Genomic DNA, 27,657 nt, shown 5'->3' on the forward strand with positions numbered 1-27,657 from the left:
TCTTCTTTTGTAATCCCAAACTGTAAACGCAAAGCTCGAGCAGCCTGATGGTATTTAGAATGGGATTCCTGGGCCTCCTGAAATAAAGGCGTACTGGCCAACATAGTTAAAAGGCTATCTGCCTTTGAATTTCCATCAAAAATAGGACCTGGAAGTCCACTATGTGAATGGACATGCAGGATATAAATCTTTCCTGGATGCTTTCTCACTTGCTCTTGAAGTTCCTTAAAGAGCTGATATATATTAGAAGCTGCAAATTTTATTTGGGCTGTGGCAATTCTTTGTACCACACCTACTGAATAGGCTGAATCAGATATTGACGCAGGAAATGTATATCTGTCTTCCCATCCCAGAAGTTCTCGGGGAACTCTATGTCTCAGATCGAGAGGGCAGTGATGCAACTGGTGATGGAACAAAGGAGAAACCTTTTAAAACAGGCTTAAAGGCTTTGATGACAGCAGGAAAGGAGCCATTTCCTACCATTTATGTAGATTCACAAAAAGAAAATGAGAGATGGGATGTTATTTCCAAGTCACAGCTGAAAAACATTAAAAAAATATGGAACAGAGAACGAATGAAGAATGAATCCCGAGAGCAAAGAGAGGCTGAAGACATTTTAAGAAGAGAAAAAAACCTAGAGGAAGCAAAGAAAATTACCATTAAACAGGATCCAAATCTTCCAGAGGCAAAATGTGTAAAGATTTGTGCTTTGGAAGCACATCGAGGGCAACGAGTGAAGGTGTTTGGCTGGGTCCACAGGTTACGTAGGCAAGGGAAGAATTTAATGTTTCTTATATTAAGAGATGGTACAGGATATCTTCAGTGTGTCTTGTCAGATGAACTGTGTCAGTGTTACAATGGAGTGGTCTTGTCTACAGAGAGTAGTGTGGCAGTATATGGAACACTCAATCTTACACCAGAAGGCAAGCAGGCACCAGGAGGCCATGAGCTGAGCTGTGACTATTGGGAATTGATTGGCTTAGCCCCTGCTGGAGGAGCTGATAACCTTATAAATGAAGAATCTGATGTAGATGTCCAGCTTAATAACAGATACATGATGATTCGAGGAGAGAACATGTCCAAAATCTTGAAAGCACGTTCAGTGGTCACCAGATGCTTTAGAGATCACTTTTTTGATAGAGGATATTATGAAGTCACTCCTCCAACATTAGTACAAACACAGGTAGAAGGTGGTGCCACACTTTTCAAGCTTGACTATTTTGGAGAGGAGGCATTTTTGACCCAGTCATCACAGTTGTATTTGGAGACTTGTATCCCCGCTTTAGGAGATGTCTTTTGTATTGCTCAGTCATATAGAGCAGAACAATCCAGGACTCGAAGACATCTAGCAGAGTACACTCACATTGAAGCTGAGTGCCCTTTCCTGACTTTTGATGATCTCCTAAACCGTTTGGAAGACCTGGTTTGTGATGTAGTAGACAGGGTCTTAAAATCACCTGCAGCAAGCTTATTATATGACCTCAATCCGACTTTCACACCCCCCAAAAGACCTTTCAAACGAATGAACTACTCAGATGCCATTGTGTGGCTAAAGGAACATGATGTAAAGAAGGAAGATGGCAGCTATTATGAATTTGGAGAGGATATCCCAGAAGCCCCTGAGAGACTGATGACAGACACCATTAATGAACCAATCTTGCTGTGTCGATTTCCTGTAGAGATCAAGTCCTTCTATATGCAGCGATGTCCTGAGGATTCCCGGCTTACTGAATCTGTAGATGTGTTGATGCCTAATGTTGGTGAGATTGTGGGAGGCTCTATGCGTATCTGGGATAGCGAAGAACTGCTAAAAGGATATAAGAGAGAGGGCTTATGGGTTTTCTCCCATAGTGCTCTCTGGCCCAACGAGCTTCAAGGGAGGTGTGAACTCTCTTGAAGTTAGAAAGTGTACTTTGTGAAGCTAGCATACTTGTGGAGTCCAATGAGTAAAGGTGGGAACACAAGCCTTGTCTTGATTAGTTCTACTTAGTACCTTGTTTCAGGTTCTGGCCAAAACAACTTCTTGTAAGATTAGATCAACTCTAATTACTTAGCAGTTAGTAAGGATTCCAACATATGTTTAATATAGATAGTGCTTCATTATCCATGCTACCCTTTAGCAAGATATAGTGTCCTTCCTTATCTCTTTTAATTAGATCAATTTTTGCTTCAGCTTGATCTGAGATCAGGATGGCTACCCCTGCTTTTTTGACTTCACCTGAAGCATAGTAGATTTTGCTCCAACCTTTTACCTTTAACCTGCATGTATCTCCCCGCTTCAGGTGTGTTTCCTGTAAACAACATATTGTAGGATTCTGGCTTTTAATCCATTCTGCTAACCGCTTCCTCTTTATGGGGGAGTTTACCCCGTTCACGTTTATGGTTAGAATGACCAATTCTGTATTACTTGCCATCTTGTTAACCCTGGTTTATGCTTTCCTCCCTTCTTTCCCCTTTCCCCCCCTTCCCAGTATTAAGCTTGTGAGCACCACTTGCTTCTCACAGCCCTCCCTTTTTAGTATCCCTCCCCCCGCCTTAGAGTTCCTCCCCCTATCTTACCCCTTTCCCTCCCAGTTCCCGTATTCCCTTCCCCTTAGCTTATTCCTTCCCTTTTCACTTTTCCCTTCTCACTTTTCAGTGAGATGGGAGAAGTTTCACCATAGATTGAATATGTCTTAAGATTTTTCACTTAAAGCCAATTCTGAAGGTAGTGAGATACCCACTATATTCATCCCCCTCCATTCTTTCTCTCAGATATAATAGGTTTCCTTCGCCTCTTCATGAGATGTACTACCCCCACTTTACCCTTTTTCTGGTACAATGTCCTTTCCACATCAATTTCTAGAACAAGGTATACATGTATTCTTTATACATCTATATAGTCAAAATATAGTTCCCAAGATTAATCTTTACCTTTTTAGATTTCTCTTGAGTTCTATATTTGTAGATCAAACTTTTTGTTAAGTTCTGGTTTTTTCATCAGAAATAGATGAAATTCGCTTACTTCATTGAATGTCCATCTTCTTCCCTGGAAGAAGATGCTCATTCTCGCTGGGTAAGTTATTTTTGGTTGCATACCAAGTTCCTTAGCCTTTCGGAATATCATATTCCAGGCCCTTCGATCTTTTAATGTGGATGCTGCCAGATCCTGGGTGATCCTTATTGTGCCTCCTTGATACTTGAATTGGGTTTTTCTAGCCGCTTGCAATATTTTTTCCTTCATCTGAGGGTTCTGGCATTTGGCCACTATATTCCTTGGTGTTTTGATTTTAGGATCCCTTTCAGTGGGTGATCGATGAATCCTTTCAATGTTTATTTTTTCCTCTGTTCCTATGACTTCTGGGCAGTTCTCTTTGATAATTTCCTGGAAAATAGTGTCCAGGCTCTTTTTTTCATCATTCTTTTCTGGGAGTCCAATGATTCTCAGATTGTCTCTCCTGGATCTGTTTTCCAGGTCTGTTGTCTTCCCCAGAAGGTATTTCACATTTTTCTCCATTGTTTGATTTTTTTGGATTTGCTTGACTGATTCTTCTTGTCTCCTCGAGTCATTCAATTCCACTTGTTCAATTCTGATTTTCAGTGAAGTATTCTCTTCACTCACTTTTTTAAAATCTTTTTCTAGTTGTCCAATTGAGTTCTTTTGTTCTGTGGAATTTTTTTCCATTTCGCCAATTTTGTTTTTTAGAGAGCTGTTTTCTGTTTCCAGTTCACTAATCCTATTTTTCAAGGATTTTACTTCTTTATCCACTCTCTCTTTAACTGACTTCTCCAGGCTCTTTTGCCAAGCCTCCCTCTCCTTTTCCCAAGCCTCCCTCTCCTTTTGCCAAGCCTCACTCTGCTTTCCCCATTTTTCTTCTAGCTCCCTTGTGAGAGCCTTTTTAATCACTTCTATGAGGTTCATCTGTGCTGACGAACAGATGTTCTCCTCCTTTGGGGATTCACCTGGGGACTGCCTGTTTTTAGTCTCCTCAGGATTTAGAGTCTGCTCTCTATCTGTATAGAAGCTGTCAAGGGTTAAAGTCCTCTTCAGCTTCTTGCTCATTCTGTCTATTAATCAGAGACAAACTACCAAAGAAAAACAGAAAAAACTGGAGTCTTTCTTTGGGTGGGGGGGGGGCTGGGTGTGTTATCGAGCTTCCTCTACAGACTGCAGGGGACAACAGTGAGGCACTAGCAGGACTGTGCTGCACCTGCGCTCTGAGTTCCCAAAGCGTGCTGAGTCACTGTGGGGGGGGGGGGGGGGGAAGGGGGGGGGCGACCAGGTCCCGAGAGACTCCAGCTGTTTGGGGTTGTATTCTTCAGCCCCGGTGTTTTTTAGCTTCTCTGCTGGGCTGTTGACTTGCTGCCGGAGCAAAGTATTCAAACCTGTAGCGAAGCTCTTCCCGCAGAGACGGCTGCGATCACTCCCCACCCCCTCTCCAGTCTGCTCCCGTGCTCTCACTGCCGCTGCCCTCAGCCTGCGCCTGATCTAAAACCGCCCCAGCCCTCCAGTAAAGACAGACCTTTCTTGGCAGATCTCAAGGATGGCTTCTCTTGGTAACTATATGTGGGTTTTTTTCAGTCAAGCATTGATTCAGAGGCTTGTAATGAAATGGATAGTGAGAGAGAGCGTGGAGCTTATGCAGCTGTGAGCCTCCTCTCTGCCATCTTAACCTTCCTATTACTTTTTAATACTTGTTGATGGTTTTAAATAGATGCTATTGATAATTTTAAGGATAATTCCATTAATTCTTGTACTATTTAGTGTTTTTAATAGAAATGGGATTTTATGAAATGCTTTTTCTGCATCTGTTGAGATAATCATTTGATTTCTGAATTTCTATCTCCTAAGTTATTAATTTTCTCTTTATTTCAAAATTTAATGATTCTCAGTCATCCTCACCAATTCTAAAACATCTGACTCTTTTTTATACCCTCACTTTTGTTTGCAAGATGTTATCTTTCTCTTGCATCTCTTCATGCCTGTCTATGCTCAGTTTTCTTTTGTTTGTTCTTAAACCATTTCATTACCATATGTCATCAGTATACATGATGAAGAGCCCTAAGACTCTGGTATCATTTTTTTTCTCTTTTCCTTTTTTCTTTCTCATTTGAGTATATCATCAGCTACTGTGTATTTTATTGGGTTTATACTCGCAATAACATGACTAATAATTAACAGTAACTCCTGAGACATCCAACACATCCTCATAATAAACGTAGACACCCTAGCACTACTAGGACTCATTATTGTCGCAACCGGAAAATCAGCCCAATTCGGCCTACACCCATGTGTAATTAATCTCTCTATTCCTAAGATTCCTCTTCTTTAGTAACTATTTCTTCCAGAATTAAAAAGAACATATTAGGTTTGACCTTTAATGTTCTCCATAAAATTTTTCATTTTGTGTTTCCAGTTTTCTTGCATTGAACTAAATTCCACATATTTTATAATTAAACTAAAGTAGTCTTCTTGGACTCACCTGTGCAAAAATGTTTGTAGCAGCCCTTTTCAGAATGGCAAGGAACTGAAAACTGAGTGGATGTCTTTAAGTTGGAGAATGGCTGAATAAGTTGTGGTATATGAATGTTATGTAATATTACTGTTCTGTAAGAAACGACCAGTAGGATGATTTCAGAAAAACCTAGAGAGACTGGCATGAACGCATGCTGAGTGAAATGGGTAGAACTAGGAGAACATTGTACACAGAGGCAATAATCATTTCTGATTGATGTGGCTCTTTTCAAGAATGAGGTGAATCGGGCCAGTTCTAATAGAATTGTGATGGAAAGAACCATCTGCCCCCAGAAAAAGGATTATGGGGACTGAATGTGGGTCACAACATAGTATTCTCTCCTTTTTCTTTTGTTGTTTGTGTGCTTTTTGTTCTCTCTCTCTCCTCTCTCTCTCTCTCTCTCTTTGCTTTTTGATCTGATTTTCCTTGAGCAGCATGATGATTATAGAAATATATGTAGAACACCTGTCAGATTGTCTAGAATGACAAGGAAAGATAATGCAGAATGTTGGAGGGGGTGTGGGAAAACAGGGACACTGATATATTGTTAGTGAAATTGTGAACACATCCAGCCATTCTGGAGAGCAATTAGGAACTATGCTCAAAAAGTTATCAAATTGTGCATACCCTTTGATCCAACAGTGTTACTACTGGGCTTATACCCCCAAAGAGATACTAAAGAAGGGAAAGGGACCTATAGGTGCCAAAATGTTTGTGGCAGCCCTTTTTGTAGTGGGAGAAGCTGGAAAATGAGTGATGCCCATCAATTGGAGAATGGTTGAATAAATTGTGGTATATGAATGTTATGGAATATTATTGTTCTGTAAGGAATAATCAGCAGGATGAATACAGAGAGGACTGGCAAGACTTACATGAACTGATGCTAAGTGAAATGAGCAGAACCAGGAGATCATTATATACCTCAACAACGATACTGTTTGAGGATGTATTCTGATAGAAGTGGATCTCTTCAATAAAGAGATCTAATTCAGTTTCAATTGATCAATGCTGGACAGAAGCAGCTACACCCAAAGGAAGAACACTGGGAAATGAATGTAAACTGCTTCCATTTTTGTTTTTCTTCCCGGGTTATTTATACATTCTGAATCCAATTCTCCCTGTGCAACAAGAGAACTGTTCGGTTCTGCAAACATATATTGTATCTAGGATATACTGTAACCTATTTAACATGTATAGGACTGCTTGCCATCTTGGGGAGGAGGTGGAGGGAGAAAGGGGAAAAGTCAGAACAGAAGTGATTGCAAGGGATAAGATTGTAAAAAATTACCCTGGCATGGGTTCTGTCAATAAAAACCTATTAAAAAAAAAAGAAAGAAAGAAAGCACATAAAAAAAAATAAATATATGTAGAAGAATTGTTTGTATTTAACACCTTTTGAATTAGTTGCTGTCTCAGTGAGGAGCTGGAGGAACAATATAGAGAAAAGAATTTATAACACAAGACTTTGTAAGGTTGAATTTTGAAAACTATCTTTACATATACGTATTTGAAAATAAAAAGTTATTAAAATATAAAGTAGGTTTCTTATGCTGTCTCAGCATGATATTGCATCTTTCATAATTGTGTCTTCACAGTCTTCACTGCCTGGAGTGGTCTAACTCCTCACCTCCACTTCTTAATTTCTGTTTCTTCCATTAATTTTTGGCTTAAATCTCAATTTCTGCAGAAGGTCTTCAACAGTTATTACAATCATTAATTCTTTATCCTCTGAGATAACCTCACTTTTGTTTTATCTAGTTAAATACTTATTGTTTCTTTCTTCTGCCATCTACTGTAAGAGAGCTCTGGTGGGCAAAATAGTTTTCATCTTTGCTTGTGTTCATAGAACTTTACATACAGAGCTTTTCAAATAGTGAATACCTAAGTACTTTTTGATTGAATTCAAATTTCCCAATTTGTGACTTCTAACCATTGGCCCTACTATTTCTTCATGAACCTAACTAAATAAGGATGCTTCTTCCACTTTCTCTTAAAATTTTACTAAGCCAGTCAATTATTTCCTGCTTCTTCAGGGAGAAAGAGCTGGCTTTCACAAATATTCTGATATAATGAGAACACTTTTTTCTATATTATTATATAATATGTTATATAATATTATATATTATTTTTTAAATTTACCTTTAATAATATATTGCATTTTAAATATTAATCAATTAATTTAAATTTTGTAACTTAAACAATAATATCTTATAAATGGTGTTAGTTCAATTTACTTGATTTTCCTGTAGGTATCATGATGAATTAAATTGGCATCATCCTTTTCAGCAGAACCACAGATGCACACAAACATTAATAATCATAGCATGAACTAAATGCTACTCTTTGTTATTTTAATATTCAGCATAGATTTCATGAATACATTAATTTGATTAATTACACTTTGTTGCTTTTTATTTTAAAAAGTAGTCAAATCATAATCTAAATATTTCATTTGAATATTAATCTTTTTACATTTAAGCTAACAGGTAAATGGCATGATTGTTTTCTCACACTGACCTCTTTCCTTTTAATTGCTCTGCAAAATGAAGTACAAAGCATTTCAAACTCTGAAAATCAGCATACTATTTGGGTATCAAAAATGGCCAGTTATTATGAATTTCTAATAGAGGCAATATAATATAGGGAAGGGAGGGAAGGGGGAAGAGAAAAACAGTTAGAGGAAATCAAAAATCTATAGAGGCAGGTAGGGTAGAGGTAAGGAACAAGTTATATTAGGGCTTGAATTCTAGACTAATAAATTTTAGAATTTATATTCACACTACATTTATATTGGTGAATCCTTAACTTCTAACTCTCCTATCATAATGACATTTTACAGTATATATGTATGCAAACAGTTCTTAGAAAGAGAAATGAAATAGTTCTTGTTGATCACCTTGGTAGTGTGTAGTCTCCTCTATCTTTTTTGTTGTTGTTGTTGTTGTTGTTGTTGTTTATTTGTTTTAATAAAAGAAAATCATGCCTCTCTTTCTCTCTCTCTCTCTCTGTCTCTCTTTTTCTCTCTGTCTTTATATATAGATAAATAGATATATTATAGATATTATAAATATATATTACATTAGATTTCATAAATTATAATTTTTACCATGTTTATTTTTGTTTCATTTTTATAAACATTTATTAGGTAATCACTTTCTTTTCTTTTTTATTTTTATTTTCTCATTACAAATAAAAATAACTTTTTTTTGCTTATTCATGTACATTTTACACATTTTTATGAGTCATGTTGAGACAGGAAATAGAACAAAAGGGAAAAACATGCGAGAAAAATAAAAAAGAAGAAAAATATAAAAAGTGAACATAGCATGTACTGATTTACATTCAGTCTCCATACTTCTCTCTCTGGATGTTTGATGGCATTTTCCATCCAAAGTTTATTGCGATTGCCTTGCATCACTGAACCATTGAGAAGAACCAAATCTGAAATAGTTGCTCATGGGACAATCTTGCTGTTATTGTGTACAATATATTCCTGGTTCCGCTTGCTTCACTCATCATCAGTTTATGTAAATCGTCCCAGTCCATTCTAAAATCAGCTTGATCATAATTTTATAGAATAATAATATTCTATTACTTTCATATACCATAATTAACTCAGCCATTTGTCAATTAAGGAGCATCTACTCACTTTCCAATGCTTTACCAACTCAAAAAAGATACTATAAGCATTTTTTTCAATTGTGAGTCCTTTTCACTTCTTTATGATTTCCTTGGGAAATAGACCCAGTGGTGGTTTGCTAGATCAAAGTAGATGCACAGTTTTATAGTCCTGTGGTCATAGTTCCAAATTCCTCTCCAGAATGATTGGATCATTTCACAACTCTACCAACAATGCATTGGTATTCCAGTTTTTCCACATCCCTTACAAAATTTATCATTTTCTTTTCTGTCATCTTAGCCAATCTGAGAGGTATGAGGTAGTACCTCAAAGTTGTATTGAATTTGCATTTCTCTCATCAATAGTAATTTAAAGCATTTTTTCATATGATTAATATGGCTTTAATTTCTTCATCTGAATATTGTCTGTTCACATATTTTGACCATTTATTTATTGAATGGGGCTATCTTGATTTGTTATTGGATGAGGCCATTAGTGAAGCACTAGAAATAAAGTAAATAAAAATCAAATATATGCACAGACATACCAGAAACAATTCCATGTTGAGGAACCATGTTGGTTGAACTTTACTCTCAGCAGAATTAGCTAACTGAAGGGAAAACACATACTTAATTTGATGTGGAAATCTAAACTACCACACACAAAAAAAAATAGGATGGAAGAGCATAAGAGGAATAGAAGGAGTGAAAGAAAGGAGGCAAATTCGTGGAGGTAAAAGTAAGCAACAAAACAATTTTGAGAATGGACAGGAAAAAAGAGACAGACACACAGAGAGAAATGCAGAGAGAGAGAGAGAGAGAAACTCTCTATATACTATATAGTACATAGGAAACGTAGTCAAATTTATAGAAATAAGAGCCATTCCTCAATTGATAAATGGTCAAAGGCAAAGACAACTCTACAGTCCTACTACTCTCAGATTGGCTAAGGTGACAGGAAAATAACTATTTGCACTCAGAGAGATGATGATTCTGGAGACTAAGTGTAAATCACATCATAGTATTGTCACTTTTTTGTTGTTTGCTTGAATTTTGTTTTCTTTCTCATTTTCTTTTCCTTTTTGATCTGAATTTTTCTTGGGCAGCTTAAAAACTGTGGATATATGTAAGAATTCCACATGTTTAATATCTATTGTATTATTTCCCATCTAAGGAAGGGGTTGGGGGGGAAGGAAGAGAGAAAAAATTCAGAACACAAGGTTTTACAAGGGTGAATGTTGACAACTAACTATGTAGGTGTTTTAAACTTTAAAAGGTTTATATTTTTAAAAAATACTTTTCTATATTCCAAAAAAATCTGAAAAAAGTACTTAACCTGAAAAGACTTTGTATCTAATGGATGGGAACAGAATACAAAGGGAAGCTGATAAGTAGGGAGTAGGGGAAGGAGGACATAGTACCCAACTAGGGAACCTGGTGGAGATTTCCTAATAGAGCTCCCAAACTAGTGCAGCCAATCAGAAATAGGATATCTGAGTTGAGCTCTCTTTTTAAAAGGAATTTTCAAGTCCATGGCCTTAGGTTTTTTTTTTTTTTTAATTAATTAATTTATTTATTTTTTAATTTAAATTTTATTTTATTTAATAATAACTTTGTATTGACAGAATCCATGCCAGGGTAATTTTTTTACAACATTATCTCTTGCACTTGCTTATGCTTCGTTTTTTCCCCTCCCTCCCTCCACCCCCCCCAAAAATGGCAAGCAGTCCTATATATGTTAAATATGTTGCAATATAGCCTAGATACAATACATATTTGCAGAACCGAACAGTTCTCCTGTTGCACAGAGAGAATTGGATTCAGAAGGTAAAAATAACTCGGGAAGAAAATCAAAAATGCAAATAGTTCACATTTGTTTCCCAGTGTTCCTTCTTTGGGTGTAGCTGTTTCTGTCCATCATTTATCCCTTGAAACTCAGTTAGGTCTCTTTGTCATAGAAATCCACTTCCATCAGAATACATCCTCATACAATATCATTGTCGAAGTGTATAATGATCTCCTGGTTCTGCTCATCTCACTTAGCATCAATCCATGTAGGTCTCTCCAAGCCTCTCTGTATTCATCCTGCTGGTCATTCCTTACAGAGCAATAATATTCCATAACATTCATATACCACAATTTACCCAGCCATTCTCCAATTGATGGGCATCCATTCATTTTCCAGTTTCTAGCCACTACAAACAGGGCTGCTACAAACATTTTGGCACATACAGGTCCCTTTCCCTTTTTTAGTATCTCTTTGGGATATAAGCCCAATAGAAACACTGCTGGATCAAAGGGTATGCACAGTTTGATAACTTTTTGGGCATAATTCCAGATTGCTCTCCAGAATGGTTGGATTCGTTCACAACTCCACCAACAATGCATCAGTGTCCCCGTTTTCCCGCATCCCCTCCAACATTCATCATTATTTTTTCCTGTCATCTTAGCCAATCTGACAAGTGTGTAGTGATATCTCAGAGTTGTCTTAATTTGCATTTCTCTGATCAATAGTGATTTGGAACACTCTTTCATGTGAGTGGTAATAGTTTCAATTTCATCATCTGAAAATTGTCTGTTCATATCCTTTGACCATTTATCAATTGGAGAATGGCTTGATTTTTTTATAAATTTGAGTCAGTTCTCTATATATTTTGAAAATGAGGCCTTTATCAGAACCTTTAATTGTAAAGATGTTTTCCCAGTTTGTTGCTTCCCTACTAATCTTGTTTGCATTCGTTCTGTTTGTACAAAGGCTTTTTAATTTGATATAATCAAAATTTTCTATTTTGTGATCAGTAATGGTCTCTAGTTCATCTTTGGTCACAAATTTCTTTCTCCTCCACAAGTCTGAGAGAAAAACTATCCTATGTTCCTCTAATTTATTTATAATCTCGTTGTTTATGCCTAGGTCATGGACCCATTTTGATCTTATCTTGGTATATGGTGTTAAGTGTGGGTCCTTGCCTAATTTCTGCATGGCCTTAGTTTTCAATTAGAAAAGTAGAGAGTAGTTATAAGGTTGAATACCAAAGCTAATGGGATTTTGAAAATGATACTATTATAGCAATACTGAGTTTTCTAAGAATGTGACAGCCAAAGAAGTTCCAAAAGATTGTAGCTAAAAGTGATATGACTAGATTTTTGTACTTCATTCCCCCTTTTCCATCACATATATTCTTACTTTCTTTTATTTCTTGTCTGTCCCTTTTATAACCTCCTTGAGTGAAGGGACCCTTTTCCCTTTTATTAGCATATAGTAAGCACTTAATATGTTTTTTTTAATTTAGGCTGTTAAGTATGTATGTGTGCATGTGTGTTTTCAATTTTATAATCAAGAATTTTAGAAATGAAGTTAGTCTTTCATACATAATATTTTTATATTTTTACAATAATAATTTGCCAAGATGAATTAATGATTCACTAAAATGACAGTGAACCCACTGTATCCCTTTAGTTTTGATCCAATATTTGGGATCACACTCAATCTAGTAACTTAAGAAGCAGATAAGACTCTTGAGAATGAGTTACAGTGGAATATGTATTCTCTGGTGTGGGTTTTCAAAAAGCTTATAAAGGGAAATAGAAAAGAAAAATGCAGAAGGAAAGGAAAGGTTAAGAAAGCAATAGCTGCTTTGTTTTTTAAAGTAAATAATAATCCCAATATGGCCATGTCCAAATGATTGAAAACAGAAACATTGACAATCAGTTATCATTTTCACTTTAACAGGCAATTTGACTCACTAATATGTCTAATTAATTACTTCACAATCAATAGGTGGGAACACAAGTGTCATGGAAGAAATATTAAACTGAGAGTCAAAAGACTTGGACTCTAGCCCTGACTCTTCTACATCATTCTCCAACCTTAAGTGAATCATTTATATACTCAGTCTTTACTTTCTTCATCTACAAAATGAAATAGACTACATGGTCTCTACAATCTAACATTCTATGGTTTTTATTTTTTTTTACATGTTTTCAATTCCAAATCAACTAGGTAGCTTGTGGTCAAAATACAGCTATGCTGATTAAATGGAAAATTTAATGTAAAAGACCACTTTTATTAAATAAACTACAGAAAGAGGTTATCTTTTCAAATTTATTTTTTCACTGTCCAGGAATATATTTATATTTTATATGCATTTCCAGACATATGTGTGTATTATATATGTGTGAAGACAGATAGATAGACAAATAGATGGATAGGTAGGTAGGTAGGTAGATGTATTCCTGTTTTTCCTAAGCACAGAATGGAAATAAAGCTAAACATCATAGTTCAATGCTGTAAAATACTTGTTGTTGGGATGGAAAATCCATGTAAATTTGACTTGAAAAGTTAATAAATATTAAAGAATAGTAACCCAAATATTCTACATCCTCTACAATTATTATTCTATATACTCTACAGTTATTACCACAGGAAATTGTAGAGGTATAAAAACTTTTCAGCACCATTTTTAGAGCAAGGGAAAAGGGGAGAGGAATAAAAGACTTAAAGAGCTTATTGTCTTCTAATTCTCTGTCACCAAAATATCACATCTTTATAAACAGAAGATTCAAGAATAGAAGGTTGTGTAAATCATAATAATCCTAAATAAGATGCTATTTAATAAAGTGATATTTTTTTCTACATTGTTTCCTAGGCAAGAAAGTAACTGTATAATCTATATTAAGGAGAATCATTCTGGTCCCTTTGAACTGTTCTTCAGGCTACACTTTATCCCTTTTCTCTCCCTTCCCCCCTTTACTTTTGCTTTCCCATGTTCTCTACAGTTTTGTGTGCCCCTGAATGAGAAAGCAGTGGGACTACTAGACTATTGTAAAGGGGATGACTGACAGTTGGGAAGTTGGGGAGATGACAGTTCACTGTTATTCTATTTCTCTGATTAATTGTTTGTTTTTGTTTGTTTCTTTTCACAAATTCATAGTAAATGTGTTTTCATTTCTAACACAAATGATACAACCCCTGAGCCTTTGTAGTTATAAAGAATTTCATAAAAATCTTTGTTCTAATATCAGCCATATCTGATTTCAGAAGGTAATTAACACTTCTTTTTATTGCATCAAATTTGTAACATATACAAAAGAATTATAGAGGAGGGAAAATACAATAATTAGAAACATATATATATATATATATATTCTTGATTTATCAGTTTTGTGAGGCAGCTATCAAAAAAAAAAAAACTTGGATCATCTTTGAAATGAAGGAATAAATATGCTTCACACTCTACCTTGATGTATTGGTTGATAAAATCAAGGTGCAAATTTATATATACTCTATAAATAAATCATATATATTTTAAGGAATGTAAATTCTTTGGTCCATTTTGAAAATTCAGATGAACTTAGACCAGGAAAAATATAAACTGAAGACATCAAGAAATTTATTGTTTTCCTAATGTTTGCAGAAATGCTGAAGGAAGAGTTTTAGGATCATAAAACGAATAGTCATAAAGGTGAGGTCCTAATTTACTTCCTAGTTTTATTTCGACTTACTTCATTGCCATGAGGCATAAAAGTTATTGAATTTTACTACACTCACCTCATGCTGGTTTCCTATCAAACAGAATATCAGTGGAACACCTCTGCTGAGTTCCCTACATGAAATTGTCCTTTTGTATGTCTCATAATCGGCTGCGATGTGGCCAAGCATCTGGTAGTGACAAGCAGACGTCTTTGATTTATTGGCTAATATCACTAGTTGTTAGTGGATGGTTGAGCAGGAGACTAAAAGAGCATAAAATCAGAGAGAATAAATTATGAAGGCACCGAACTGTGCCATTATAAACCCTTCCCTGTCACAGCTGTGACATCTCATAGGAAATGGAGAATGACAGAGAGGTTCATTCTTCAAAGGGCCAGCACTCTCTACTTGTGATCCTGACCAAAAATAAACAAACAAACAAGTGGAATAAACAAACTGCAGAAACATGGCTGGAACAACTGAAGCACCTGCCCCCACCTCCCATTGATTTACCTTGCCTATAATTTCTTACTATGTGGAAGATAAGTGAAGTACTCAGGAATTTAATTTGTATGGTTCTCAAGAGTCTATATTGGTTTAAAGTAGTCTAACGTCTAAAACCAATCCATGGTATGAGTCATAACAGGGCACCCAGAGTTCAAAGTCTTTAAAGGTTACCTCCATTCTTTCCATTTTGTGACATTGGGAAGGACATTCAGCTTTTCAAGGTCAAACTGTATAGAAAGGTATCAACAACTCAGTGATTTTACAAAGAAAACAATAAACACAAAGTGGATAAACAAATATATCAAATTTCCCTATTATCAAAGGATTTTCAAGTTTTAAGTATGCCTATCTCAAATAGTTCATATAACAAAGTTCCAAAATATAGAAAGGAAAAAACAAGATTGTCTTTTGCTCTTGATCCTATATTTAAAATGAGTTTAAAGTATTTAAAATTATGATCAAATATTAACTAGTAATAATAATTCAAAATGAAAGTTATTATTAGTATTGCCTATTTTTTTCAAACATTTATACCTTGAAAGGATTATAATCTCTTCTATTTCCAAAAAGAATATTCTTCAGAGATTTCTGGTTTCTAAGACATAGTAAATTTGTCTCTATAATTCTGATCTTTTCCTAAACATTTATTTTTCCTAAATTCAGTATTATCTTCTTATAATACTTTTAAAGATATTCATGTATATTCTTGAAAATATTAAATGAAACAACTTTATTGTTTATTTACAAAACATGACATTTAATCCAATAAAATATTAGATAAAAATTAAATGTTTACTTCCCTAAATCTTAATATAAATTAACATTGTACTTATTGATAACACTAAATAGAAAGCAGGAAATCATTCTATTTAAATTGAAATTTTAGCATTATAATTGGAAAATATATTTAGAGTACCAGTGAGGAGTGACAATTAGAGATATATGCAAGCATTTCTCAATATTTACTTAAATACTTCAATTAAATTTTGTCTATTATCAACTTTTACTTAGTAAATATTGTTTACCCCCTTATTTTTTAACAGTGTAGGTAATCATTCTAACTTTACTAGAAATGACAATATGTCTGTTTTTGTTTTTGTTAAAGTAAAATTAATTTCAAAATAATTCAATGAAATATGATTTCAATTGGATACATATCAATGATTATCTCTCTAACACAAAATTTTGTGCCATTGACTGAAATTCCAATATCTCATATAAGAGAGTTTTTGAGTTGTCTGGTTGAAAAAGTCATTTATATGTCACTAGTTTAATAATGAATTTCTCATAATCTTGTGTCTCTTAGAAAATTTTATGAGTCCTTCAGAAATATGTTAATAACTGAAAATTAATTTATGAATAAGTATACAGAATCATACTGAATTAGAGAATCTCAGAATTGAATTAGACCTCCAATAACAATGAATCTTAAAAGCATCCCTGAACAAAATATTCTCTGGAACATAAGAATGGTCATTCAGCTTTTATTTGGATAATTCTAGTGAGAAACTAGTAAGAAAATAAATTCCACTTTTGAGTAGCCCCAATTATGAAGAAACTTTTTTTCCCCTTATATAAAGTCTATCTTTGTCCTCTTGGCAACTTCCACCTATCCATTCTATTTCTGTTTTCTGGGAGTGAACAAAAATACCTGATCCCTAATATACTCATATAACGCTTGGACTCTTTAAGACAGATACTGTGGTCCCTTGAAGGCTTCTATTTTCCACATTAAACATTCCCAATTCTTTTAACCAATCCACAAACAAACAAATACACACACACACACACACACACACACACACCTGTGTATATATGTATATGTATGTATATTTAGCTTTTTTCCCCTAAAACTCTACTACTTTCATATTCTTCCTCTGCATCATAAATGTCAAGCATGAATGTAACCCTCAACACTCTCTCTTGTATTCAAAAACTAGATTAAAATGTAATTGTGAAATATTTAACAAAAGAAAAAAATACAATAAAATATAAATAACATTATATTTTAAATCTATTATATGTTTCTCAGTGATTATTATATAATGACTGATTTCTACTTGAGTATGAAACTACTTTGAATACTTTTTAGCTTTCAAATATTATTCACTATTTCCTTCAAGACATAATTGAAGATGATAGATACTTTTGATTAGGGCATAATAGAGTAAAATTATCAACCCTTTAACCTTGAAAACTTTACCTTATTAAATGATGCATTTTATTATTAATTGAAGTCTGGGGGTGGAGCCAAGGAGGCAGAGAGAAGCCAGAGCTCTCCCAGTTTCCCTTGAAAACCAAATAAAATCAAGCTTCTGAAAAGAGTCTGATGGAATGAAACAAATCTCCAGTTCAAGAGAGGTGGGAAAACCTTCAGAAAAGGTCAGTCTCACTGGCGTGAAAAGGGCATTCAGCCCAGCTCAGACAGGTTTTGTGAAAGCCAGTGAAAGGGTCTTAATCAGAGCAAATCATCAACTGAGATGCTAGGTCCTGGCTCACTAGAGGAGTAGATCAGTAGGGCAGTCTCCTGTCCCAGCTAAGAAGGCAAACTCTGGGAAACCAGTCTGTTTCCTGAAAAAAAAGCAGGCAAAGCTACCCCTTGCAAACACAAAGGGTCCCTGTGCTCAAAGCCAAAGCTATGAGAAGTTTGATGAAGACTTTAAGAGTTGACATAGTTGAAAAATTAATTTCTCTGCAGATATATCTATGATTGATCTCTTCAAACTTGTTAGGATGCTCTTACAGATAATAGCCATGTGCCTGATAAATTGTCCAGTGTTTGTGCTGTAGTGACATATTGTTTAATTTTCACAAGAGCAAGAATGCATTGTTAGACTTCAGAGTCCAGATGGTTGACTTCTGTTTCATAGACAAAATTTACTGATATTAAGGGTAGTTTATGTAAGTTGACTAAAGTTATAAAAATATAAAATGTCAGAGATTAGATTTGAATCTAGGACATCTGTTTCATCATTACACTTTGAAATTTATCTCATGATAAAACAATGGAATCAGAGTTTCAAGTAGAGGCTATTGAACAATAAGTTTTAAATAAAACATAAATGATGTATCTAACAAACATATTGAAACTCATGAGTGCAACTATAAAATGAATCTCATCCCTATTCAGTGCTCTTTTGTTGTAAACCAGAATTCTGTTCATTCCTTAGAAATCTATTTCTCACATATGATAAACTAAGTTTATTGCCTAAATGCCAGTACTTTAGGTTACTACATGATTCTTAGAAAACATCTACCTAGACTAAGCTAAGTAAGTGGTGTCCTGGTACTAAAAGGTGGGGGGCAAAAAAAGACAAATGTTCACAACTTTTTATTGCTTTGTATTTTTTAATATCCCCTGTATACAGCTACAATCATTTCTAATAATGCATGTTATTCCCCTGTAACTTTTTTTTTCTATTCCAGGGAAAATGTGTAAATAAATTGTACTTATTTTAACTACATAACATTATTAAAACCCATAGTACCACAGGATCCATAACTGCTTCAGACTTGGAAATGGTCCCCATACACTTCTATGTATAATCAAAAGGACCAAGACACTAGGGCCTTCTCTTAAATGTATTTTGAGAATAGTTGATCAGAGGGAAAAAATTAAATAATCCTGAAATAATCATTAAAGGTTATTTAATTTTAAGATTCCTGAAAAAGACAGAATGTGCATAATAATGATTTTTACATTATCCCCTTTCTTAATGCACGAACTTAGCATATACTCATTTAATGAGGGTCTATTTGTTTCTGTGTATGCCCATCAGATTCTACTTGATAGTCTGTTTTCTTTACTCCAAAGTAAGTAATATATAATTTTGAAAAATATGCAGAAGTCTCACTAACAATCAGACATGAAGATAGGTCAGATAGATTATCTTTGAAAAAAATTAATAACAGCTTTTTATTTTCAAAATACATGCCAAGTTAATTTTAAACATTCTCCCTTGCAAAACCATGTGTTCCATTTTTTTCTCTTTTCCTTCCCCCCCCACTCTCCTCCTCTAGATAGCAAGTAATCCATTATAGGTTAAACATGTATAATTCAGATATATCATCTTAAATTTATTATATAAACTCAATTTTAAATAAGATATCTAGTTTCAATTTATGCTTTGACATAGTTTTCATAGAATTATATATCTAGAACCATAGGAGCCCTCAGCAATCATGTGTTCCTATTCTTTCAAATTTACAGATGAGGAAACTGAGGACCAAAGCAGTTAATGGACTTGCTTTAGATTAAATTATGGGAAGTGCTATGTAAATCTGTATTTTCTTATGTCAGATGTAATAATCTTTCTTGTTTTTGTAAAACTTAGGATGATTCTGAATATAAGTTTTAATCTCATGGAAGAACATGGGTAATATTTGTGTACTGGGATAACCAGCACTAAAAGGTTATCAAACTGTGCATACCCTTTGATCCAGCAGTGCTACTACTGGGCTTATACCCCAAAGAGATACTAAAGAAGGGAAAGGGACATGTATGTGCCAGAATGTTTGTGGCAGCCCTGTTTGTAGTGGCTAGAAACTGGAAATTGAATGGATGCCCATCAATTGGAGAATGGCTGGGTAAATTGTGGTATATGAATGTTATGGAATATTATTGTTCTGTAAGAAATGACCAGCAGGATGAATACAGAGAGGCTTGGAGAGACTTACATGAACTGATGCTAAGTGAAATGAGCAGAACCAGGAGATCATTATATACCCCAACAACGGTACTGTTTGAGGATGTATTCTGACAGAAGTGGATCTCTTCAATAAAGAGATCTAATTCAGTTTCAATTGATCAAGGATGGACAGAAGCAGCTACACCCAAAGAAAGAACACTGAGAAACGAATGTGAACTATTTTACCCGGGTTATTTTTACCTTCTGAATCCAATTCTCCCTGTGCAACAAGAGAACTGTTCGGTTCTGCAAACATATATTGTATCTAGGATATACTGCAATATATCTAACATGTATAGGACGGCTTGCCATCTAGGGAAAGGGGTGGAGGGAGGGAGGGGAAAAATTGGAACAGAAACAAGTGCAAGGGATAATGTTGTAAAAAAAATTACCCTGGCATGGATTCTGTCGATATAAAGTTATTATTAAATAAAATAAAATAATATATTAAAAAAATAAAAATAAAAGAATGTTACTAGTCTTACTAGCTATAATTATCCATTATAGTTATTTTCCTTAACTTAGTGGTAATTTTTCTACATGAAAAACATATCCAAAATTATTTTACAAATTGGATAAAAATGCCATATTTATGAGAATTCAGAGGTCAGTAACACTTTTACTTATAAGAAGATAAACAGCTGCTTTTGATGAAGCTCAGAAATCTTAAGAAAAAGTTAAAATATTCATATATAATAAAGCATTAAATTACACTTATGCTTCCATTCAGATTGTGTACTCACTTATTTTGGACAATGAAGCAAAAACTCCATGAATACCTTTCTTTAGGTTAGTCTTACGTATGAGGTACAATAGCAATTAAAATATTACCAGAGCAAACTCTCAATGGCTCAGCACTAGACACTTCTCCTATACTCGAGTGAATAAAAGTGTAGCCATGTGCAACCATGTGTGGTAAATCTGTCAGAACTAACAGCAGGGGCTATGATAAGAGTTCTCCATCAGTAAACCTGTTTGATAGCTCAAGGTCTTTGGACTGTTATTATAAGCGGCACCCAGTAGTGCAGCTGCCGTTAACGGTCTGTCAGGATAGTGTATATGTATATGAGTATGTGTGTGTGAATGTATGTGCACACATGCACTCATGCTGCTGCCTGTGTGTCTATTCTTCTGTCCCTCCCCAACTCCCATTTGCAGAGATTTATTGTATCTCAACCATTTCAGATCACTTTGTAACTAAAGTTTGATCCAATCAATATATAAATTATCAGAAAAGATGAAATTCTGCTATTCTCTTGAATGATCTGAAAGATTAATAAATAAATAGTATTTTGGTGAAGAAGAACATAAAAAGAAATTATCCAAATATAAATTTAGAAATGATAACTAAAAATGATTAAAAGTGAACAAGACCTGTTTTAATGTATGATGAGATTTAGTTCATTTTGTCATGTTGTTACAAAAATGTATGTTGTAACATGGAGCTGAACTATGTTTTGTAGAGAAAATATCAAGTTGTAGTATAGAAGTTAAGAAAATGAATTATTTGGAAACCACTTATGAACAAATAGTTGTCAAGTCTATAATGTTGTGCATGCTTAAATAATATGAAATAATTCTAATTATCTTGCCTCTCCTTATAGTAATTCATTCTTTATTCAGCTGTCAAAATGATCTTCCTAAAGCATAAGTCTGGCGATACTTAATAAAATCCAGAATAATATCCAGGATCAGATGTAAAATTACCCTTTGGATTTTAAGTTTTTCACAACATGGTCCTTTACTACCATTCTGGTTTTCTTAGATTTCACTCTTCTTCATATTTTATAATCTAACTGCAATTACCTTCTTGCTGTTCCTCAACCAGAAAGCTTCATGTCTTGTTTCAGTGTTTTTTCACTGGATACTTTCCCATGCCTGAAGTATTCTCAGTTGTCTTCACTTTCATGTTTTGATGTCCCTGCTTCCCTTTAGAGCTGAGATTAAAATCTATCTTGTGTTTTGAGTCTTTCCCAGTTTTATTTAAATCTGACAATTATTTTCCTCTAATACATTCTCCCATTACACACACACATACATACACACACACACACACACACACACAAACAAACAATTGTAACATATATAAGTATTTATATAATTGTTTGTATGTTGCCTCCTTCAATAAAATGTAAGCTTCTTTAGGGAAGGGGTTGTCTTTAAAAAAAATAATTAAATCCTCAATCCTTAATCCACTATAATGATGAAAATGACAGTATTCAAAAACAAATGACTAAAATAAAGACCTAATTAGCTATCTGATTTGTGAATAATATGTCATTTGTGCTTTATTTTTCAATTGCATTAAATTTTCCAAATTCATACAAAGGTAGTTTTCAACATTCATTTTTGTAAGAATTTTTGTTCCAGATTTTTCATCCTCCCTCCCTTATTCCCCCCCCCAAGAAATCAAGCAATCTGATATAGATTATATATGTGCAATTATTTTAATTGTATTTTTGTATTTGATATGTTGCATAAGGAAAATCAGAGCAAAAGGGGGAAAATCAGAAGAAAAAAAAAAGAAACAAAAAGATGAAAATATTATGTTTAGATATGCATTTAGTCTCCATAGTTCTGTCTCTTGATGTAGATGGCATTTCCATCCCAAATCTATAGGAAATTGCCTTGAATCATCACATTATTGAGAAGAGCCAAATCCATCACAGTTGAATATCACAAAATCTTAATGTTACCGTATACAATGTTCTTGTACTCACTTCATTCAGCATCCATTCATGTCTTTGCAGATTTTCTGAAATCAATCTGCTCACTCTCTTTGTAGTGGCCAAAAACTGGAAAATGAGTAGATGCCCATCAATTGGAGAATGGCTGAATAAATTGTGGTATATGAACATTATGGAATATTATTGTTTGGTAAGAAATGACCAGCAGGATGATTTCAGAAAGGCCTGGAGAGACTTACATGAACTGATGCTGAGTGAAATGAGCAGGACCAGAAAGTCATTATATACTTCAACAACAATACTGTATAATATTCAATTCTGATGAACCTGTCTATCTTCAGCAATGAGATGAACCAAATCAGTTCCAATGGAGCAGTAATGAACTAGAACCAGCTACACCTAGCAAAAGAACTCTGGGAGATGATTAAGAACCATAACATAGAAGTCCCAATCCCTATATTTTTGTCTGCCTGCATTTTTTATTTTCTTCACAGGCTAATTGTATACTATTTGAGAGTCTGATTCTTTTTGTACAGCAAAATAATGGTTTGGACATATATGCTTATTTTGTATTTAATTGATACTTTAACATATTTAACATGTATTGATCATCCTGTCATCTAGGGGAAGGAGTTGAGGGAAGGAGGGGAAAAATTGGAACAAAAGGTTTGGCAATTGTCAATGCTATAAAATTGCTCATGTATATAACTTGTAAATAAAAAGCTATTAAAAAGGGGAATATGATATGGATGATGAAAAAGAAAAGAGTGAGAAAGAATGATTTGAAAGATAGGAGAACCAGAAAAGAATTTTGTCATGAAAGGTTAGAAAGGAAAGAGCACTCAGGCAGGGAAGTGAATATACCAAAGATGGAAAACCAGCTTTACCATCAGACCAAACATACATACATAGAAACTGATTGAGTAATGATCTGACATCTCATAATAAGAAAACTATCATAAGTCCATAACAAGCATCACCTCTGAACCTTGGATAGTTTATCTGATTCAGATGTGTAAGACAGGGATTGGGAAAGAGAATGACAATGAAAAAATGTGAGCAGAGGCACATAAGATAATGTCAAATTTGAGAGGGGAAGGAAGAGGGAAGTGAGAGATGAAACATCCAACTTAAGTAGAAAGGTAAACCTGGGCAGAAAAATGCAGAAAGAACAGAATTAAATCAAATAAAGTGATATTATATATGAAAATGATACATGAAAATATATGATCAATTTTTGTGTAGCTATAATGTACCACTGAGAAAAAGGTATATATCTTTCTATTGAAAGTAAAATTTCTCCAAATTTCATACCTAACTTTTCTAAAATTCGATTTAACTCCTCAACATCTTTCTTCTTTATTTTGTGGTTAGATTTATCTAGTGCTGATAGATGGGCATTGAGACACCTCAGTAGTATAGTTTTGCTATTTCTTCTTGCAATTAATTTAACATCTCCTTTAAAAATTTTGATGCTATACCACTTCATGCATATATGTTTAGTATTGATATTACTTCATTATCTACAATATCCTTTAGCAAGATTAGTTTCCATCTTTATCTATTTTAAGTAAGTCTATTTTTGCCTTTGCTTAAACTGAGATCAGAATTGCTACCCATGTTTTTTTTTTTCTTTTACTTCAGGTGAAACATAATAGATTCCACTCCAGATTTTACCCTTATTTTGTTGTGATATGGAAGCCACTTCCCAGTGGCTTCTGGAGGCCTAACTCAGACCTGTAGATCTCTTCATGTAAGAGGATGATGATAATACAAGGAGACTGAGAAGCAATTGCATTGTCTTACCTCCCCACTGAGAGGTAGTTGGTTGTCTGACCTCTTACCTCTTCCCTCTGCCTCCAATTTATTTCATTCCCAGTCCACTAGCAATTGTGTCAGTCAAGGCTGGTTTGCAACTCCTTAAGATGTTCACAAGTATGGAGGCTCTCGGAGAATTGACCTGCCTCTTTTCTTGGGCATGATACTTAACATTACTCTGTAGAGGTCTCTCTGCTTCAAATGTATATCTTATAAACAACATTTTGCAGGATTCTGGCTTTTAATCCACTCTATTGTCCACTTCCGTCTTATAGGAGAATTCATCCCATTCACATTCTTAATTAAGATTACTAACTTTTTCTTTCCTGCCATCTTATTTTTTTCTAAGTTATAGTTTTGTTTTGTTTTGTTTTGTTTTTCCCCTCGTGTTGGAATCCTTACAAACTGCTAACTAATTAGAGTTGATCAAATCTTACAAGAAGATGTTTTGGGCAGAACCTGAAACAAGCTACTAAGTAGAACTAATTAGTACAATGCTTGTGTTTGCACCTTTACTCATTGGAGTTCACAAGTATGCCAGCTTCACAAAGTAAACTTTGTAACTTTGTGAGTTCACACCTCCCTTGAAGCTCTTTGGGCCAGAGAGCACTATGGGAGAAAACCCATAATCCCATTCTCTCAGAAGATTCACATATAAGGCCAGTGAAGAGAGAGCTATTCCAGAATATATTTTCCACTTGGCTGGCTGGTCGCAGAAGAGAGTTCAGCTGGACTGGAGAGGAGCACTCTGGTGCAGACAGAGAGCACTTTGAGAGATTTCAGCGGAATTATGCCAGAAGCCCTCTCTCTGAGGCAAGGCAGAATATTTTCCACTTGGCTGGCTGGTGGCAGAAGAAAAGTTTTCAGAGGAAGAAGCTACGAGTGGAGAGTTCAGTGGACAACCAGATTCATCTTCATCTCACACCACTGTAGTTGGGGGCTGGGCTCCTGAACTTCCCCCACTGAAACCAAGTTGGTCTGAAAGGCTCACCAGAAAGCTAGCCGAGCCCCAAGTGAAGGAGACAAGAGATTCATTCCATCTCTGTGCTGGTTGGAGGCTGAAGAAAGCAGAGGCAGAGGCTGAAGGACAAAACCTTTGGATCTGGAGACATTCGGAGGGCTCTAAACTAAACCTGGCTGTCTTTTGAGAACAAGAACTCCAACATTTGAACCCCAACACCCTCGCCCATCACCAGGGTTTTGCTTCTGACCACCACCTCCCTCTATCTATCCTCCTTTTCTTTTTCAGGCTCTCTCCACTTTCTTATCCCTTTCTACTTTTACTTCTACCCGCCTTTCTATTAGCTTCTCCCTTTCCTTTCCCCTTTCTCCTACTGCTATCCTATAGGCTCAGTGGTTCTCAAAGTTTGGTCCAGAGCATCCTCGGAATCTCTGAAATCCTTTCAGTGAGTCTACAAATTCATAATTGGTTTTTATTTTTAATGTGATCAATATCTATAACTATAACCCACATAAACAAAAACTCTTTGGACAAATCCTCAATCATTTTTAATAGGATGAAGATATTGAGAACAAAAGTTTGAGGATCACTGCTATAGGGTAAGGCAAATGTCTGTACCAACCTAAATAGGCATGTTGTTCCCTCTTTGAATCAAATCCAATGAGGTTAAGATTCAAGCCATATGCATCCCCCTCTATTACTTCCATCAATTATAATAGATCTTTTGTGCCTTTTCATGTGGTGTAATTTACCACATTTTATCTTTCCTTTCCTGTTCTCCCAATACAATCTCTTTTCCACTTCTAATTTTTACATCATCACATTAAAGCCAACTTATACTTGTGTTATGCCCTCTAAGCCTAATATCCTCTAAGCATAATGGCCCTTATAACTATCTTGACAAAGTTATAGTTCTCATGAGTTATACATATCATTTTCCCAGGCATGTATGTAAACATTTTAACTTTTGAAAATTATTTTTTTTCCTTTCCTTTTTACTTTTTTATAATACTCTTGAATCTTGTATTTCAATATCAAATTTTGTATGCTGCTCTGGTCTTTTCATCCAAAATTATTGAAAATTTCCTATTTCATTTAATGTTTTCTCTTTCCTCCTGAAAGATATTAATTTTGCTGCTTAATTTATTCTTTGTTGCAGTCTAAACTCCTTTGCTTTGCCAGAATATATTCTAAGCCCTCCATTTCTTTCATGTGATTCTGGATAATCCTGATTTTGGCTCCTCAATGTTTTAATTTTTTGTTGTTTGCTTGCAATATTTTCTCTTTGATCTGATAATTCTGGAATTTAGGTACAATATACCTTGGAATTTTTTATTTGGGGGTCTTTTTCAGGAAGTGGTTGGTGGATTCTTTCAATGACAATTTTGCACTCTAATTGTAAATTATCAAGAAAGTTCTCCTTGGTAATTTCTGGAAAGATGTTGTTCAGACTCTTTTTCTTCAGGTAGTTCAATAAGTTTTATACTGTGTGCCCAAGATCTATTTTCCAGATCAGTCATTTTCTAATGAGGTATTTTTACATTCTCTACTTGTCCTCTTCATTTTTTATTTTGGTTTTATTTCACTGAATCTTGATATCCCATTGAGTCATTCTTTTCAATTTGCCTCGTTATGCTTCTAATGAATTATTTTCTTCAGATAGTTTTTATTTAATCAGCTTTTGCATTTACCAATACTTTTAAAGAAATTATTTTCTTTAGTAGATTTTTTCCCATTTCTCCAATTCTGTTTTTAAGAAGTTGTTTTCTTTTTTCAATTTCACCAATTTTATTTTAACAGGTTGTTTCCTTCAGTTTGTATATATTCCCATTTCATCAAATTTATTTTTAAGAAGCTGTTTTATTCAATCAATTTCTGTGCTTCCTTTTTCAAGTTGTTGGCTTTTTCCCCAAAACTTTCATAACTGTCCAAAATACCACTTATTTCTGCTCATTTTCCTTCCGTCTTTCTTTTAAGATTATTTTTAAACTCTTCCAAAAGAGACTTTTGAATCAGAGACTAGTCCATACCCTTTTTCAGACTTCACCCAAAGGTGTTTTACCTTTAGTTATCTTTTTTCTGAGTTTGTGTTCTGATCTTCCCTGTCTCCCCTGTAGCGTTAATAGTTAAAGCTCTTTTTTTGTCTTTTATTCTCATTTCTAAAAGTTGAACTGAGATCTTAGGCATTAGGGAGACTGTCCATTTTAAGAAGGGGGACAGGGCCTCTCACTGACTGCACTGAGAATGGTGGTACTGCAGTTTTTCTCACTGTACTGGTTGGACTTGACCAAATCCTACTTGTTATGCTGGGTTTGGGGACTCACAATTTGTTTTCAGTGGTTGATTTGGAATTCTCACAGTTGATCTGCTGATATATTGGTCTTATGAACCAGGACAGAGCAACCAGTATTGC

General features: G+C 34.7%; 1 protein-coding gene across 1 annotated transcript; it reads left to right on the top strand.

The window, feature by feature from the left end:
- The first annotated feature begins 328 nt into the window (after positions 1 to 328).
- Positions 329 to 5,809, top strand: LOC127546751 (asparagine--tRNA ligase, cytoplasmic-like). The gene is made up of 2 exons (XM_051973710.1): positions 329 to 1,837; positions 5,729 to 5,809. Exons 1-2 carry the CDS (start codon positions 329 to 331, stop codon positions 5,807 to 5,809), a joined length of 1,590 nt encoding a protein of 529 aa, XP_051829670.1.
- The last annotated feature ends 21,848 nt before the right edge of the window (positions 5,810 to 27,657 follow it).

Source organism: Antechinus flavipes, chromosome 2, assembly GCF_016432865.1.
Source record: "Antechinus flavipes isolate AdamAnt ecotype Samford, QLD, Australia chromosome 2, AdamAnt_v2, whole genome shotgun sequence".
In the NCBI taxonomy this organism is placed as follows: Eukaryota; Metazoa; Chordata; class Mammalia; order Dasyuromorphia; family Dasyuridae; genus Antechinus; species Antechinus flavipes.